Source organism: Callithrix jacchus, chromosome 7, assembly GCF_049354715.1.
Source record: "Callithrix jacchus isolate 240 chromosome 7, calJac240_pri, whole genome shotgun sequence".
NCBI lineage: Eukaryota > Metazoa > Chordata > Mammalia > Primates > Cebidae > Callithrix > Callithrix jacchus.
In genome coordinates this window covers 125,965,725-125,982,536 of record NC_133508.1, presented here as the reverse complement: position 1 = coordinate 125,982,536, position 16,812 = coordinate 125,965,725, and the positions used below count along the sequence as shown (strand labels likewise).

The window sequence follows — 16,812 nt, the reverse complement described above, 5'->3', positions numbered from 1 at the left end:
GCAACAATCTTGCATGTTCTTCACATGTACCCCAAAACCTAAAATGCAATAAAAAATAAATAAAAATAATAAAATGGAAAATATTGGGTGTCTATTTCGGCACTTTGAGTTTTTCTGTTTGACCAAAGTATGTTAAAATTAAAGTTTTAAAATAAATATTTTGTTTATTGGTTGTGAAAAAAAAAAATTTTTAAATGCTCAGCATAATGTGCTAAATTTGCAGGTCCAGTAATAAGGTATTTACTTTCTAAAAAAAGGTAAAAATAACATTTTATAAAAATAAAAAAAATCCCAAAAACTAAATGTCAATATTAAAAATAACAGCACAAAAAATAACTGTATCATCTGATAAGAAATGTACAGTTAGTGAAGTAATATCCTATCAAATATCTCATAAGTAAATAGAAACAAATACATTTCTCTAAAAGTAACAAAAAATTCTTTTACATCTAATTTTCGTAATTGGCCTTAAAACCTCTTATTTAGAAAAAGTGTACATTTCTCTCTTCTCAGTATCTTCCCTAATTTCTTTTTTCTTGTTCTTTAAATAAGTTTTTAGAGACAGGGTTTTGCTTATATTGACACGACTGGTTTCAAACTCCTGGCCTCAAGGAATCCTTCTGCCTTAGCCTCCCAGAGTCCTATGTATACAGGTATGAGCCATCAGGCCCAGCCTCAAATTTCATTTGTGGTGAGTAGTTACGATGCATGACTAAGAAAAAAAATTTCCCTCTAATTTCAAATTCTTTCTATACAAAGAAATGAAATACGTGTAAGAACTTTTATTATAAAATTATTTTAAAAACATCTATTAAAATATAAAAAAACTGATTTGCAGACATAAACATCTTTAAAATATAAGAGTTGAAAGTTAAAAGGTATATTTTATAATTTTATACCTTTTCTGAATTTTTTGAAATTATTAAAACTATAGAAACCTTAGGCTAAAGAGAACCTTGAGGATAATCTGGTTCAGTGGCTCACAACATTTTTTTTTCTGTATTATACCTAATAACAAGGACATGTTCCTATTACTAAGAATTGTTCCCCCTAACACTGATTTTCAGTTACAAGTTATATGCCCATACCAGATCCGCAAGAATGCCCAAGTCCAAGCAATTATTGATGATGCCAAATTGTCCCATCTTTTCATTTGCCCTCTCCCAAAAACCTGTATGTGGAAAATTCATTATGGACTTTTAAATAATTTCTTTTGAAATAATTTTAGCTTTATAGAAAAGTTGCAGATATGGACAGCTTCTGTGTATCCTTTACCATAAGGTCAAATTTTTTATTAACTGGGTTTTGGTAGGAATAAACAATTTTTAAAATGTTACTTTAAAAAAAAGTTTCTAAACTTTTTTGCCCTTACTTTTAAATTCTGAGATCAAAATGAACTCAGAAGTCTTAATGTAGTGTTTAAACAGTGAAATTACCAGTTAAAAGCACAGAAATGTGAAAAACACAAAACTAAATAGATCTCAAAAGGGGTATTTTTTAGTGTACAATAGCTTAAGAAAGCAAAATCACCGTGTTCCACCTCCGCTGGAAACAAGCATGTCAGATAACTCAAACTTCCTCTGCTCCACATGTACACAAATGACTGCCCAAGTGCCGTGCCACCAGTACTGATGTTGGAGTTAACAAATAAATTTTAATGAATAGGTAAATTTATAACTATGGAATCTGCAAATAGTGATTGACTATATAGTTACATTTATTTACTACACTTACCTTTGAAGATCCATTTGAATACATCTGTATCATATTCTCTGCACCTTGTTTTACTTTAAGTTCTATATCCAATTGTTTTTGTAGAGCCTTCAATCTATTGTTGCTAGTAGAACAACGAGGGTCACTATTTGGAGTATCTGGAGTCCTTGGGCAATCTGTAAATAAAATATTATTAAAATTACTTATTAGAATGAATTGCTGCTTAGAATTGGAAGTTAATATTTTTTAAATAAACAGCATTTTTCAAACTCTGAGATGAGGTTAAATGGAATCTCCTTATGCTTATAAATAATACATGAATTCAACCAATTCACCCAAAAAAAGTAAAGTACTTGAGTTACAAGACTAATTCCCAGGGTACATTCCACTTAAAACATAAAAATGATTATATTAAGTCTGAAACTCAATTAGATGATTGACTGTGGTTTCTCCAACACGATTATTTTAAAATCAACTTGACTAGTCTATTCAACAATTAAACTAAATTTTCTACTATAACTTGATTAACTAGAGAACAAAGTATATTCAAACATGATAAAAATTCAATTAGTAACTCTTTTTAAAGAGAACTAATGATACTTGAAATACTGTGCTAGCAATGCTTCAAAAATATTGATCCACTGGTATCAAATTGATGCAGGGCAGAAGTAAGTTACAGAGGTACAAAAATTCAAGTCCATAGCATCTCATAAAGGATACTGTGTTGATTCTATTTTAAAAAAACAAAAATAAAACTTCACAGAATAAGTTAGGGAGGAGTTCTTTCTCAATTTTTTGGGATAGTTTCTGTAGAAATGGTACCAGCCTTTGCACTACTGGTAGAATTTGGATGGAATTCATCTGGTCCTGGGCTTTTTTGGTTGGTAGGCTACTTATTACTGATTCAACTTTGGAGTTTGCTTTTGGTCTGTTCAGGGATTCTTTTTCTTCCTGGCTGAGTCTTGGATGGGTGTATGGTCCAGAAATTTATCCATTTCTCCTAGTTTTTCTAATTTGCATAGAGGTGTTCATAATATTCTCTGAAACAATTACAACAAATGCAAAAACTGACCAATGGAATCTAATTAAATGAAAGAGCTTCTGCACAGCAAAAGAAACTATCAACAGGGTAAACAGACAACCTACAGAATGGGATAAAAAATATTTGCACAAACTACACATCTGATGAAGGTCTAATATCAGCATCCATGATGAACTTAAATTAACAAGAAAAAACCCCACTGAAAAGTGGGCATAGGACATGAACAGATGCTTTTGAAAAGACATATATGTGGCCAACATGCACATGAAAAAAAGCTCAACATCACTGATCATTAGAGAAATGCAAATCAAAATCACAATGAGATACTGTCTCACACAAGTCAGAATGGCTATTAACAAAAAGTCAAAAAAAATAACAGATGCTAGCAAGGATGCAAAGAAAAAGCAATGCTGATACACTGTTGGTGGGAGTGTAAGTTAGTTCAACCATTGTGGAAGACAGTGTGGAGATTCCTCAAAGACCAAAAGATAGAAATACCATTTGACCCAGTAATCCCATTTCTGGGTATATATCCAAAGGAATATAAATCACTCTATCATAAAGACACATGCATGGAATCAACCTAAATGTCCAGCAATGACAGATTGGATAAAGAAAATGTGGTATATATATGCCATGGAATACTATGCAGCCGTAAAAGAGAGAGAGAGAGAGAGAGAGAGAGAGAGAGAGAGAGAGAGAGAGAGAGATCATGTCCTCTGTAGGAACATGGATGGAGCTAGAGGCCATTATCCTCAGCAAACTAATTCAGGAACACAAAACTAAATACCACATGTTCTTTCTTGTAAGTGGAAGCTAAATGATGAGAACACAGACATATAGAGGAGAACAACAGACACTGGGGCCTACTGGAATACGGAGGGTGGGAGGAAGGAAAGGAACATGAAAAACTACTATTGAGTACTAGGCTTAATACATGAGTGACAAAATAATCAGTACGATGAACCCCCATTACACAAGTTTATTTATATAACAAATCTTCACGTGTACTCCTAAACTTAAAAGTTAAAAAAAAGCCTAATATGTTGCTTATACTTTAAATTTCTGTGATTTTAGCAATGGGAATATCTTCAAAATCTCTGTTAGTAAAGTCCCTAAAAATTCAAAACATATGCCATTTAAAGATGAATTTCATGAAAATAAATTTGTCCTAGAATAAAAATGAAAACAATGCATAAATCATTTATAAATCAATACCTACGAATTCTGAAAATCATAACTTTCCAAGTAAATAATTTTCATTTTGCAAAAATAAATAAATAAAACTTTAAAAAGGACCATCTGCTATTCTGGATAATCCATTATTGTTGAAACACTTATAATAATTCTACCATGAAACTAAAATTCTTCATATTTAAGTTTAGTATTTTGACTTTTTATCCACACTAAGTCCTGTTACTTCTAAAGAAGCTAGAAGACTAGGGTACTACCCTGGTTCAGGTGAAAAGTAACTTGGTTATCACTAGAAAATGGCCTAAACTGCAAGTTACTTTACCTTTGCGCTTCAAGCTTCCCCTCACTCCTGCGATATGAGATGGTGTGACTAACCATTTTAATAAACATATTTCATATTAAATTCTATATTTTCTTTTAAAAAACTCATTCAAACACATGCAATTATAATTTGTTAATTAATATAAAAATACAGATACTAAGGCTGAGGCAGCAGAATCACTTAAGGTCAGGCATTTGAGACCAGCCTGGGTAACAAAGTCAGACCCTATTTCTTTTTTTTTACTATCCAGAGGTCTTTTATTTTTTTTTAACACCTATTATACCATGAATTCATAGGGAATAGGTTCCAGCAGCTCAGGCTCCTTCCCATTGGTTCTCACAAAGTGTGCTTCTCTGGGTGGAGCAAGCTGTCGCTTCAGTTGGACCCAGGTACCTTTTTCTTTGGCTTCCTTCTTTTTCTGATCATTTTCCTTCACAGGTTTTAGGAAGCTCTCTCGGCTCTTAGAGTGCTTGATGTGCTCGATACGCACATTAATTCTCTTGGCAAGAATCTTGCCCTTAACTTGTTTGTTTACAACAATGCCAACAGCATGCTGGGTAACATTGTAGACTCTTCCAGTTTTGCCATGATAGCATTTGTGGGGCCTTCCTTTTTGAACAGTACCCATTCCCTTGATGTCTACAGTATCACCTTTCTTATAGCTTCGCATATATGTGGCCAAAGGAACAACTCCATGTTTTCTAAAAGGCCTAGGGAACATGTATCCAGTGCCTCTCCCCTTTCCCTTTGTGTTCGTCATTTTGGCGAATTACTGGAAGATGGCGGTTCTTTTCTACAGCACCTGGTATTCCCAGGCGGTCTCCCATCCAAGTACTAAGCAGGCCCGACCCTGCTTAGCTTCCGAGATCAGACGAGATCGGGCGCGTTCAGGGTGGTATGGCCGCAGGCCCTATTTCTAATATAAATAGATAAATAAATAAAATAATAGAGATACTAGGCTAGGATGTAAAATAACAGTGCTTTAGTTAATATTATCTGTGCAAACGTGTATATGTGCATATAAATCCTTAAAATAACCTTTTGAGACAGATATTATCCATACTTTATATATCAGGGAACAGGCAACGCCACACAACAGAATTCAGTACAGGAAAGGTTTCTATTCTAACTGAATTCTCCAAATTACAAATGGGCTGCTCCAAAAAACTGACATAAAACGTAGGCTTTTCAAATCAACTCACCAAAGAGCAACTTAGTATATCTAGTATAGTGGTTAAGGCTGCCCAGGTTTGAGTCTCAGTTTTGGTTCTAAGATTCAGTACAAACCATGTTATACAGGGTAAGATACTTCACAGCTCTGTGGCTTATTTTCTTCATGTGTTAAATAGTGAAAATAGCATGTACCTCACAGGATTATAGTGAGGATTAAATAAATTATGTTTAAAGACAGGTGTGGTGCATAGTAAATATGCAGTAATTATTAACCAGCAGTGCTCACTGTAGAAAGTGTATCTGTTGAGTCCATAAATGAACTACACATAATAACAATGACTGAACAGTTCATATCTGGGAACATTTTAAATTTCTTTCTTTTTTCTTTTTTGTATAAATGATAAAAGAATCTTGTAAGAAATCTAAATTACACAGAATTTGGTATATAGATTATAATACGCACTTTTTTTTTTTAAAGAACTGGAATGCATTGAAAATAGAAGACCCTTAGCTGAGAAAGGTATGAAAATGTGTTGTCTGTAAAACAGTTGATGGTGTGTTTCGCCTAGGATGAGTAAAAATGATTCCTATCTAAACATTTAAATATCTGTCTATGAAAGCTATAAACTTACTATCTCCCCACAAGACAGAGAATTAGAACCAATGAGTAAAAAAGTAGTAAAGGCAAAAATTTTATCACAAGATATATTCCTTATGTTTTGGGTTATCTAACAATAAAATGGCTTGTCTTAAAATGTAATAAAGTCTCTTGTCTCTGGAAGCACTTATACAAAAGACAGATTAGAATTTGTTACAGATACTATATAATAAATTACTAAACATTACAACAGGTTGTGTACTAAGACACTGAAATATCCATTGATCTGCTAATCTGAATTTATAAAAGTATTCTAATACTACATAACACTGTTCTTAAGGGAAAGTATGTCCTCAGTTTTAATAGAGATGATGGGAACATAAGAAATAACACAATGGTTAAGAACCAGGGCTCTGAGATCAGAATGTCTGGGTTAAAATCTAGTGGTTGCTACTCACTGGTATGGTCTTGATTACATACTTACTTAACATCTCTGTGCTACAGTTTCCTTAGCAACAAATTGAGGGTTACTGTGAAAATAAAGCCTATACAGTGCTTAGGTCAATGCTTAAAATGTAATAAGGTCTCTATAATATTAAAAGTCAGGGCTCAGCTAAATAGCTGGTATTTCTGCTCATTTAATCTTCACAAGAACCCACAAAAGTTTGCAATATAACTTCATTTTACAAATAAAAAACCCTGCAACTTAGAGAATTTATTTGCAAAGGTCACAAAAGTGTATACCAAGGCAGAAATTTAACCTTAAATATGTCTTACTTTATAAACTTCACTTTTTTTTCCCACTTAGAAATTAGAGAAACACTTGTCATCCTTGGATTTCATCTATTTTCCCCTTTAACCTGCCTTCCTACATGCTACTTTTCTCTCTCCAGTTTTCTTCCTTGTACATGATGGTAAATTTGAGCATTATACAACATAAGTTGCCAGTATATTTGTTAAACTCTTTACCTCATAATGAAACATATTTTGAAAAAACAGGGACAACTAGAAATCCCCACTCCCTATTAATACTCTCACCATTCAAAAAAATTTTTTTTAACTCTATAAAATGGTAATTATTTTTCTACTCTAAAAACTGCTTTTACATTATAAGAAGTGGTAAATCTACTCTTAAGTACATACTGTGGGGGCTAAAGGAACTAAACTCCATGATTACAACAAAACAAATTTCTATTTACTGCATATATTGCTAATATTACTGAAAAACATATTTTCGGGGGTATTATAAGAAATTATGTTAAATCTACCTATTAGCTGGAAGCCACTGCTTTGAGGTGTCCCGTCCTTCCACACCAAACCAATATCAATCTTACGTGTGTTGCTGGGTGTCTTATGTCCCCCCAAACTGTAGAAAAGCAACCTGTACCCCAACTACCTTGGGCACGTGTTGTCAGGACCTCCTGAGGCTGTGTCACAGGCACATCCTTAACCTTGGCAAAATAAACTTTCTAAATTGATTTAAAAAAAAAGAAATTATGCATGCTTGTAACCTTCTAAACATTATTATACAAATCAAAATGTATATTACACAATTTCAATAAACTTGCTGTAATGTAGATCAAAGAGATTTTAGGCATGTCTAAGTTCCAGTAAACAAAGCACTAGAGGTAAGATCATAAAGTCAAATCTTTACACACATTTAACCAATATAAATTGTTGTGCTTTATGATGGAAAGTAGACAAGACTAATTCTTCCACCTAAATATTTATAATGGCCATGTCTACCAAATACAGTCCCAACTTCGCAGTTAGGCATTAAAGGTCTCATGCTAACTAGATCCAAGCTAACTCTCTACTATTTTTCCTTGTCAAAGTCTGTGTTCAAATCCTTTCTAATAAAATGTGATTGCTTTATACTATTGTTAGCTTAGGCATTACTGTCTCCAGAAAACCTTCCCTAACCATTCTCTAGTCTAATATATCTTCAAGTATACTTTTGTCCCTCTGTTGAAATATGTACTACAAAGTATTATAATGATGTTTCATGTCTCTTTTTCCTGAGACTATAAGTATCTTCAGTGCTAAGATTTGTTCTTAACTATTTTAATGACTGAGTTTAATAGCAGATCAGACATAGAAAAACAGCAGATTAATACTGATAAATAGCTAAGTTTTTTAAAAAGAGACAGAGATGAAAAATGAGATCTTAAAGAGACACAGAGGAAAAAAATAAGCTCCAATATATCCTATGGTGTTTCAGAAGAAAAACAGTGATTTGAAGACAATATATAAAGGAATAACGACCATCAACTTTTAAGAACTAATAAAAACGCCAATCCATAGATTCAAGATACCCAATCAACCCCAAACACAAACATACAGGGAAAAAAGTCCACACTTGGACACATTATGGTAAAACTTCAGAATATCAAAGTCTTCACAGTAGCTAGAGAAAGGGTACCTTCAAAGGAATTACAGTAGTTTTCAGCAACAACACTGAAAGCTGGAAGAAGGTGAAATTACAGCTTCTTTATGTTAAAGGATAAAACTGCCTCCTTAGATTGTGATATGGTTTGGATCTGTCTCTGCCCCAATCTCATACTGAACTGGGATCCCCAATGTTGAACATGGGGCCTGGTAGGAGGTGACTGCATCATGGCAGTACGTCTTTAAGGAGTGGTTTAGCACCATTCCCTTGGTACTGTTCTCACATAGTGAGATCTGGTTGTTTAAAAGTGTGTAGTCCCTCCCACTCTCTTTCTCCTGATCCAACCATGTAAGACGTGTTTGTTCTCTTTCGCCTTCCACCATGTCTGAAAGTTTTCTGAGGCCTCCCCAGAAGCCAAGCAGATGCCCATATCATGCTTCCTGTACAGCCTATGGAACCATAAGCCAATTAAAGCTCTTTCCTTTATAAATTACCCAATCTCAGGTATTTCTTTATAGCAGTACGAGAATGAACTAAGATTGTATATACCCAGTGAAAATATCTTTCAACAATGAAGACAAAATAAAAATATTATCAAAGATTAAAAAGAATTTTTCACAAACTCATTAAAAATTAATAAATGCTAAAGATGTACTCTGGGAATAAGAAAAGTGATTCTAATTATTAAGTTAAAAAAGAAATAACGAAGAACAGATAAGTGACTTACAAGTGAGTGATTTTAAAGGACCACTATAGAAACCAATAAAAAAGTCATAAAGGGCTTTTTGTAAAACAGAATTACAATGGCAAACTGCAATTACTTTTGCACCAACCTAGTAAGAACAGTAACATATAAGTTAGGGTGTTGGCAAATGAAAGTATTCTAAGGACTTCAAATTGTCTGAGAGAAAAACAGCAATTTAAGACTATTGCCTTTGATAACTATGTATGATGCACTATCTAAATGAATTAATTTCCAAAACAATCGAATTTTTAATAACTGATTCCTTTAAAATGGCCAAAAAATGGCAAGAAAAGAAAGGAAAAGAGGGTCAGGCATGGTGGCTCACACCTGTAATCCCAGCACTTTGGGAGGCTGTGGCAGGCAGATCATGAGGTCAGGAGATTGAGACTATCCTGGCTAACACAGTGAAACCCCATCTCTACTAAAAATACAAAAAATTAGCCGGGAATGGTGGCAAGTGCCTGTAGTCCCAGCTGTTTGGGAGGCTGAGGCAGGAGGATCACTTGAACCCAGGAGGTGGAGGTTGCAGTGAGCTGAGATTGCACCACTGCACTTCAGCCTGGGCGACAGAGCAAGACTTCGTCTCAAAAAAAAAAAAAAAAAAAAAGAGGGAGAAAAAAGAAACATTAAAGACACAAAATAAGACAGTAACTATAAACCCAAATATAACAGTAATCATTTATTTAGACTAAATGATCCAGGTAAATAAAACTCAGAGATTATTAGACTGGGTAAACACAAATGAATAAAATAAATCCAACTATATGCTATTTTAAGAAATATCTAAAACATGATAGAAAAAAGGTAAAAGTAAGGAAATGAAAGAAAGGTATTCCACACAATCACTAACCTCAACCCCTTAACAGAGATATGCATCAACCCTAAATGCGTAGGTGTCCAATTATGTGGCAACAAAATAAAGAAATAATGGCATTTTTTAAAAAAGCAAATCTGCATTCGACTAAATTTTAACACAGACAAAATTTATAAAATTTACAATTACAAATCACAAAGTTCAACTGGAAAAAATTCAAGAATGAGAAAAAAAATTATAGGATTAGCCTGGCAAATATTTCACCGATTGTATTTATTCTATATAGACTGTGAAATAAGTATATTAAATATGTAAAGCTAAACGCAATGGCTATCAATTGGGACAAGAGACTATAAAAAATTACTAAGATTAAAGAACCTCTAGCATTAAAAAGTTGTAATAACAGAAATTAGAAACATAGTATGTGATAAAGAGGAAGTTTGATATAGGTGAAGTGAATAATAGAGAAATGGAAATAATCTGAAGAAATTTATATGCATCTACAATTCCTGAGAAACTACACAGAAGGAATGCGGGAGGTACAACATTCAAAAGGACAGAGGCTAACGACTTCCCATAATTATTGAAATACATAAATGTCAGATTTAGGAAACCCAACAAATCCCAAGCAGATCAAACAAAACAAAATGTATACCATTATACTCCAAGTCCAGAACACTGAAGACAAAGAATATCTTAATAGAAACTAGATGATCTACATGGCTTCAACCATGAGACTGGTGGCTATTTCCTCAATAAGAGTAGAATCCATTCAACCATAAAATAATAATTTCTAAGTGCTGAAAGAAAATAAATGTCAACTCAGAACTGTATACAAAAAGGAAATGTCTTTCTAAAGTATCTACTGTACTTTAGAAGTACAAGAAAAGATCATTCTAGAAGGTAGGTCTGAGAAGCATGAAGAAATAGTGAACAAAGAAAATAATCAGCATGTGGGTAATTATAAACCAACAATGACTATATAGAATAATAATGTTTAGATCTAATTTGTGGAATTGAAGTTAAAATGGTATAAACAGAACATAGCCAACAATATCATATAAGCAAAATAGACCATTCTAAGTTTATTTTATAGTATAGAAAGGTGACTTGTCATTCAATAAGCTAGCAGACAAACAGAAACTATGCAAGATATTTTGGACACAGGGAATTTAATACAGGGAACTGGTTATATCATACATAGCCAAGTACTGTGCGAAGGACAACCCTGCGTATAGGTAGCAAAATTCCTCTTCTGAAAGAGATTAGAGTCAGGCGTCTGTGTGTGTGTGTGCGTGCGTGTGTGTGCATGTGTGTAAATATATATGTATGTATAAAGGTATATCTTGTATGCACCTGTATGTATGTATATGTGTGTGTCTACACATACTAGCATGTATGTATGTATATAAGAACATTTTCAAACATACTGCAGAGTTGAATTTTACAGTAAACACCAATATACCCATCACCTAGCTTCAGCTAATCTACACACACGCGCGCACACACACACACACACACACACATATAGAGAGGTAAAAAAGAGAAAACAGTACAGGAGAAAGAAATTAGAGCTGGCATTAGTAGAAGAAAAAGTTGAAATAATAGAGGCAGATGCCAGACCATTTGAAAGGCCTCTCTACCATATGTAAATTTGTATCATATTCTGCAGAAAATGAAGAATGACTGAAAAGGTTAAATCAAGAAAATAACAACTGAATCTGAATCCAGACTTTTTTTTTTTTTTTAGATGGAGTTTCGCTCGTTACCCAGGCTGGAGTGCAATGGCGCGACCTCGGCTCACCGCAACCTCCGCCTCCTGGGTTCAGGCAATTCTCCTGCCTCAGCCTCCTGAGTAGCTGGAATTTACAGGCGTGTGCCACGATGCCCAGCTAATTGAATACTAGATTTTAAAAAGTGCTGGTAGCAATGTTCACACTGAATTAAAGAAATACTAAACTTGTAGGCTATGGCAATAAAGATGGAGAAGAGATGCAGATTTGAGACCTGTTACAAGAGGTATACTCTATAAGGCTTGGGGACTTACAAACTTACAATGTAGGTTTTAAGTGGGGAAAAAAGGTTTTAAAAAATCGGGTTTTAGTTATAGATGACTGGAATCATGCCATGAACAGGGCAGAAAACACAGAGAAAGATTTAGAGATAGTGTTCCAGGGAAAGAAGAGTTCAATTTTAGACATAAGAGCTAAAGCCAACAGGACATCCAGGTAATTTCCAAAAGAGTGGCTATAAACTATCATATGAAGCCCAGAAAACACACCCTAGCTAGAGACGTAACCTTGGAAATAACCACAAAATCGGACATGATTAAAATGTCCCTAGGGATAAGATTTCTCAAGACCAGAATAAAGAGTAAAAACTGAATTCGGTGGATATCCCCAAAATGTGTAGAGCAACAGATTGCTGCTTCTGGTGGTTTTAATATCCTTCTCATTCTGTCAATGAGAAAAACGAGGTCTGAACAGGTTCCAAGTGGTTATATATCACACAACCACAACCATGTAATAGTGCAGGTGGATGACATCTCAAATAACATAAACTTTGGTCTTTATTTTATAGCAAGCTGACTCTCTATGCCTAATATTCGTAAAGTGGTACTTGTATAGCCAGGATGTTTGCTTATGAAACACTGTTTACTACATTAAACAATTAAAGAGGAAATCTATTAATAGTTGAAATAAACTTAGCCAAATCTAAATTAATAAGGTTAAGATTATACAAAATCGCTAGCTTACTATTTACCCATATTATTGACATACTTCTTCTAATAAGTCTCTAAGTTACTATTCACTGACAACATTTTGGTTTTCACTTGATACTTACAAATTGCTATTTTAAAAATAAACGGTTGGCCAGGCGCAGTGGCTCAAGCCTGTAATCCCAGCACTTTGGGAGGCTGAGGCGGGTGGATCACGAGGTCAAGAGATCGAGACCATCCTGGTCAACATGGTGAAACCCCGTCTCTACTAAAAATACAAAAAATTAGCTGCGCACGGTGGCACGTGCCTGTGATCCCAGCTACTCGGGATGCTGAGGCAGGAGAATTGCCTGAACCCAGGAGGTGGAGGTTGCGGTGAGCCGAGATCACGCCATTGCACTCCAGCCTGGGTAACAAGAGCGAAACTCTTGTCTCATAAAAATAAATAAATAAATAAATAAACAAACAAACTGCCCCAGCATCTTGCCATGTGTTACAGTTAATGTTAACTTTATACTTCCCCTAAAGTCCAACTTTCTTGTTTAAACAAAGATGCTTACCTTGTAAAGCTATCTAGAACCTGCTCATATTGTAATGAATGCTCAATTATTAAAGGATGCTTAATGAGTTATATTACATACTCAGGATGCCCCTTGTCATGTATCACCAACTGAATTAATTTGGGTTATTTTATAACTAACACAATCTCTGGTTTAAGTTTTCTTAATGTTACAAAAATAGGCAGGGGTAAGGCTGTGAATTAGAATAATTAAGGTAAAACAAGCAACCTAGGTATTAAAAATTGCAGAACTGCCTCTATCTGTAATATCTTAATGTTTGAAAACTGTACCTATCATCTCCTAGGAGACTTCTACATTCTGTACATAACTCTGTACACCTAGGACATGCACAGTTCTTTCATAAATTCTCCTTGAGATAGTGCTGCTCTATTTTTCTTCTTTCCTCTCTCTATGACAATAATGTATACTAACTACTACTACATACCTGTTAGACTGGTTAAAAAATATATTAACAATACCAAGTTCTGGAGAGAATATGGAACAACTAGAACTCTCACTCACTGCTGGTGGGAATGAAAAATATCACTACTCTAGAATATATTTGGCAGTTTCTTTACTTTTTTTTTTTTTTTAACAACAAAGTCTTGCTCTGTTGCCCAGGCTGGAGTGCAGTGACATGATCACACCTCAGTGTAGCCTCAAACTCTCAGGCTCAAGTAATCCACCCACCTCAGCCTCCCAAGTAGCTGGGATTACCAGTGCACACCACCATACTTGGTTAATTTTTAACGTTTTCATGGAGATGAAAACTATGTTGCACAGGTTGGTCTCAAACCACTGAGCTCAATTGACTGCCCCACCTTCACCTCCCAAAGTGCTGGGGTTAAAGACATGAGCCACTGTGCCCAGCCATCTTCTTATAATGTTAAACATACCCTACCACAGGACTCAGCAATCCTACTCTTCAGTATTTACCAAAGTGAACTGAAAACTTCGTTCACACAAAAACCTGTATATGAATACTTAAAGCAGCTTTACTGATAACTGCCAAAAACTGGAAAACCAACCTAATGTTCTTGGTGAATGGATAAATTATAGTACATTTATACAATAAACTATTACTCAGGAATAAAAAAAATGAACTACTGATATACATAACTTGAAATAGTCTCAAGGCAATATGTGGAAAGAAAGAAGTCTCAAAAACTTACATACTTTATAATTCTATGTATATAATATTCTTCAAAAGAAAACTACAGAGAACGGATCAGTAGTTGTCAGGGACTACAGAGGTAAGGGTGTGACGACAAAGACAGAACATGAGGGAGATTTATAGGGCAGTGGCACTATTCGTGTTTCTGAATATGGTGGCAGTTAGATGAATTTATCTTAAAATTCATGGAATAATATACTAAAAAATAGATACAAATTTATTATATATTAACCTTTAAAAAAAAATAGTATAAAAAGAATTCAAGTATTAAGGAATCTGTGAATTAAATCTCATGATTTTAAAGACGAGGAAACAGGAACCTCCACACTGTTTTTCAAAGTGGCCATACTAATTTTACAATACCACCAACAGTGTACAAGGGTTCCCTCTTCTCCACACCGTTGACAACACTTATCTTCCATTTTTTTTGATAACAGCCAATCTAATAGGCATGAGGTGGTATCTCACGGTTGTTTTAATTTGCATATCTCTAATGGTTAGAGATACTGATCATTTTTTCATATTATCTGTGGGCCACTTGTATGCCTTCTTTTGATAAATGTCTACTCAGGTCCTTCGTCCATTTTTTAATAAGATTATTTCTTTCAACAAACCTGACAAAAACAAGCAATGGGGAAAGGATTCCCTGTTTAATAAATGGTGTTGGGAAAACTGGCTAGCCATATGCAGAAAGCTGAAATTGGACCCATTCCATACACCTTGTACAAAAATTAACTCGATGGATTAAATATTTAAACATAAGACCTAACACCATAAAAACCCTAGAAGAAAACATAGGCAATACCATTCAGGATATAGGCATAGGAAGGACTTCATGACTAAAACACCAAAAGCAATGGCAGCAAAAGCCAAAATAGATAAATAGGATCTAATTCAACTTAAGAGCTTCTGCACAGCAAAAGAAACAATCATTAGAGTTAACTGGCAACCAACAGAATGGGAAAACATTTTTGCAATCTACCCATCTGACAAAGGGCTAACATCCAGAATCCATAAAGAACTAAAACAAATTGGGGGGAGGGACTCAAGATGGCACGGTGAAAACAACCCAGGATTGAAGCTCTCGGTGAAAACACGGAGGGTGAGTCAGGGCCGCATTTCCAGACGGATCTTTGTTGCCCACAAAACGGGGAAATTCCCAGGTATAAAAAAGACGCGGGACGCCAGGCAGAGGTTTTGGCCGGTGCAGCCGGCGGCTGGCGCTATAGCGCTGCGGCGCTCCACAGCGCTCCGCACAAAGCGCACTGGTCCGGGTGCCCTGTTGAACCGGCAATCTGAGACTTGAGAGGGCAGATTGGCATATCTATCTGACTGAACAGGACTTGGACAGTGAGCCAGGCCAGGAGATCCCAGGGAAATGGTGTTTGGGGTAGCGCAGTGGGACAAACAAAACGGTGATTCCAAACGCTCCGGGTGGAGAGTTTCACTGTGGGCACAGCTGAACCCAGGATGGTGCAACTCAGTGGCGGAGGGGCATCCGCCATTACCGAGGCAATCCGCCCCTACTGAGGTACACGCCCATTGCTAATGCAGCCTGCCGTTGCCGAGGACACCTGCCACAACAGAGAGACGCTGCCGCAAGGTGTAGCCTGTGGCAGCAGGGCGGAGATCGCAGCAGCAGGGCAGAGCCTGAAGCAACAGGGCGAAACTCACACCAGCAGGGCGGAGCCTCGGCAGGCAAATAGTGACTAGACTGCCTCCTAGCTGGGCAGGACAGCACAACGGACACTCACAAAGAAAGCCCCAAGCCACCGAGACAGAGCATCTGAGGAAAAAAGGGTTTTTTTAATGAGTTCTGCTGCAGCAGAATTAAACGTAGCAGCCTAACAGCCCTGAATGAACAACAGAGCTCACAGCTCAGCACTGGAGCTCCTATAAAGTACAGACTGTCTCCTCAAGCAGCTCCCTGACCCCTCTATATCCAAAAGACTGACATTTGGCAGGCATCATTCTGGGACAAAGATAGCAGAAAAAGAAACTGGTAGCATCCCTCACTGTTCCGCAGCTGCTATAGGTGCACCCCAGACAAGCAGGGCCTGGAGTGGACCTCAGCAGTCGTACAGCGAAGGGGCTAGACTGGTAGAAGGAAGACCAAGTAACAGAAATACTTCATCATCAACAATCTGGGCATCCACTCAGAGACCCAATCGAAAAGTCAGCAACTACTCAGACGACAGGTGGATAAATCCACAAAGATGGGAAGAAACCAGCGCAAAAAGGAGGAAAATACCCGAAACCAGAACACCTTGCTTCCTACAAAGGACCAAAACTCCTCACCAGCAAGAAAACAAAGCTGGACAGAGAATGACTGTGACAAAATGACGGAATTAGACTTCAGAAGGTGGACA

At 35.9% G+C, this 16,812-nt stretch overlaps 1 protein-coding gene, 1 long non-coding RNA gene and 1 other non-coding gene across 20 annotated transcripts in view; 1 reads left to right on the top strand and 2 right to left on the bottom strand.

Moving 5' to 3' along the window:
• The window catches only part of PKN2 (protein kinase N2), a 170,372-nt gene that overhangs the window by 82,452 nt on the left and 71,108 nt on the right, over positions 1-16,812 (bottom strand). For all 10 annotated transcript variants that reach the window (XM_035252057.3, XM_078332367.1, XM_035252056.3 and 7 more), the window contains one exon: positions 1,735-1,889. In XM_035252057.3, coding sequence (XP_035107948.1) covers positions 1,735-1,889 — 155 coding nt within the window. The remainder of the gene's footprint in view (positions 1-1,734; positions 1,890-16,812) is intronic.
• The window catches only part of LOC144577037 (uncharacterized), a 42,851-nt gene that overhangs the window by 15,583 nt on the left and 10,456 nt on the right, over positions 1-16,812 (top strand). For 7 of the 9 annotated variants that reach the window (XR_013520233.1, XR_013520236.1, XR_013520231.1 and 4 more), the window contains one exon: positions 5,923-5,964. This is a non-coding gene — a long non-coding RNA (uncharacterized LOC144577037). Of the gene's footprint in view, positions 1-5,922; positions 5,965-11,740; positions 12,010-16,812 lie in introns of all 9 variants that reach the window. The other 2 variants (XR_013520232.1, XR_013520234.1) reach the window with 2 other exon arrangements.
• LOC118143272 (5S ribosomal RNA) lies at positions 5,062-5,180 on the bottom strand. The gene has a single exon (XR_004727509.1). It is a non-coding gene; the product is annotated as a 5S ribosomal RNA (ribosomal RNA).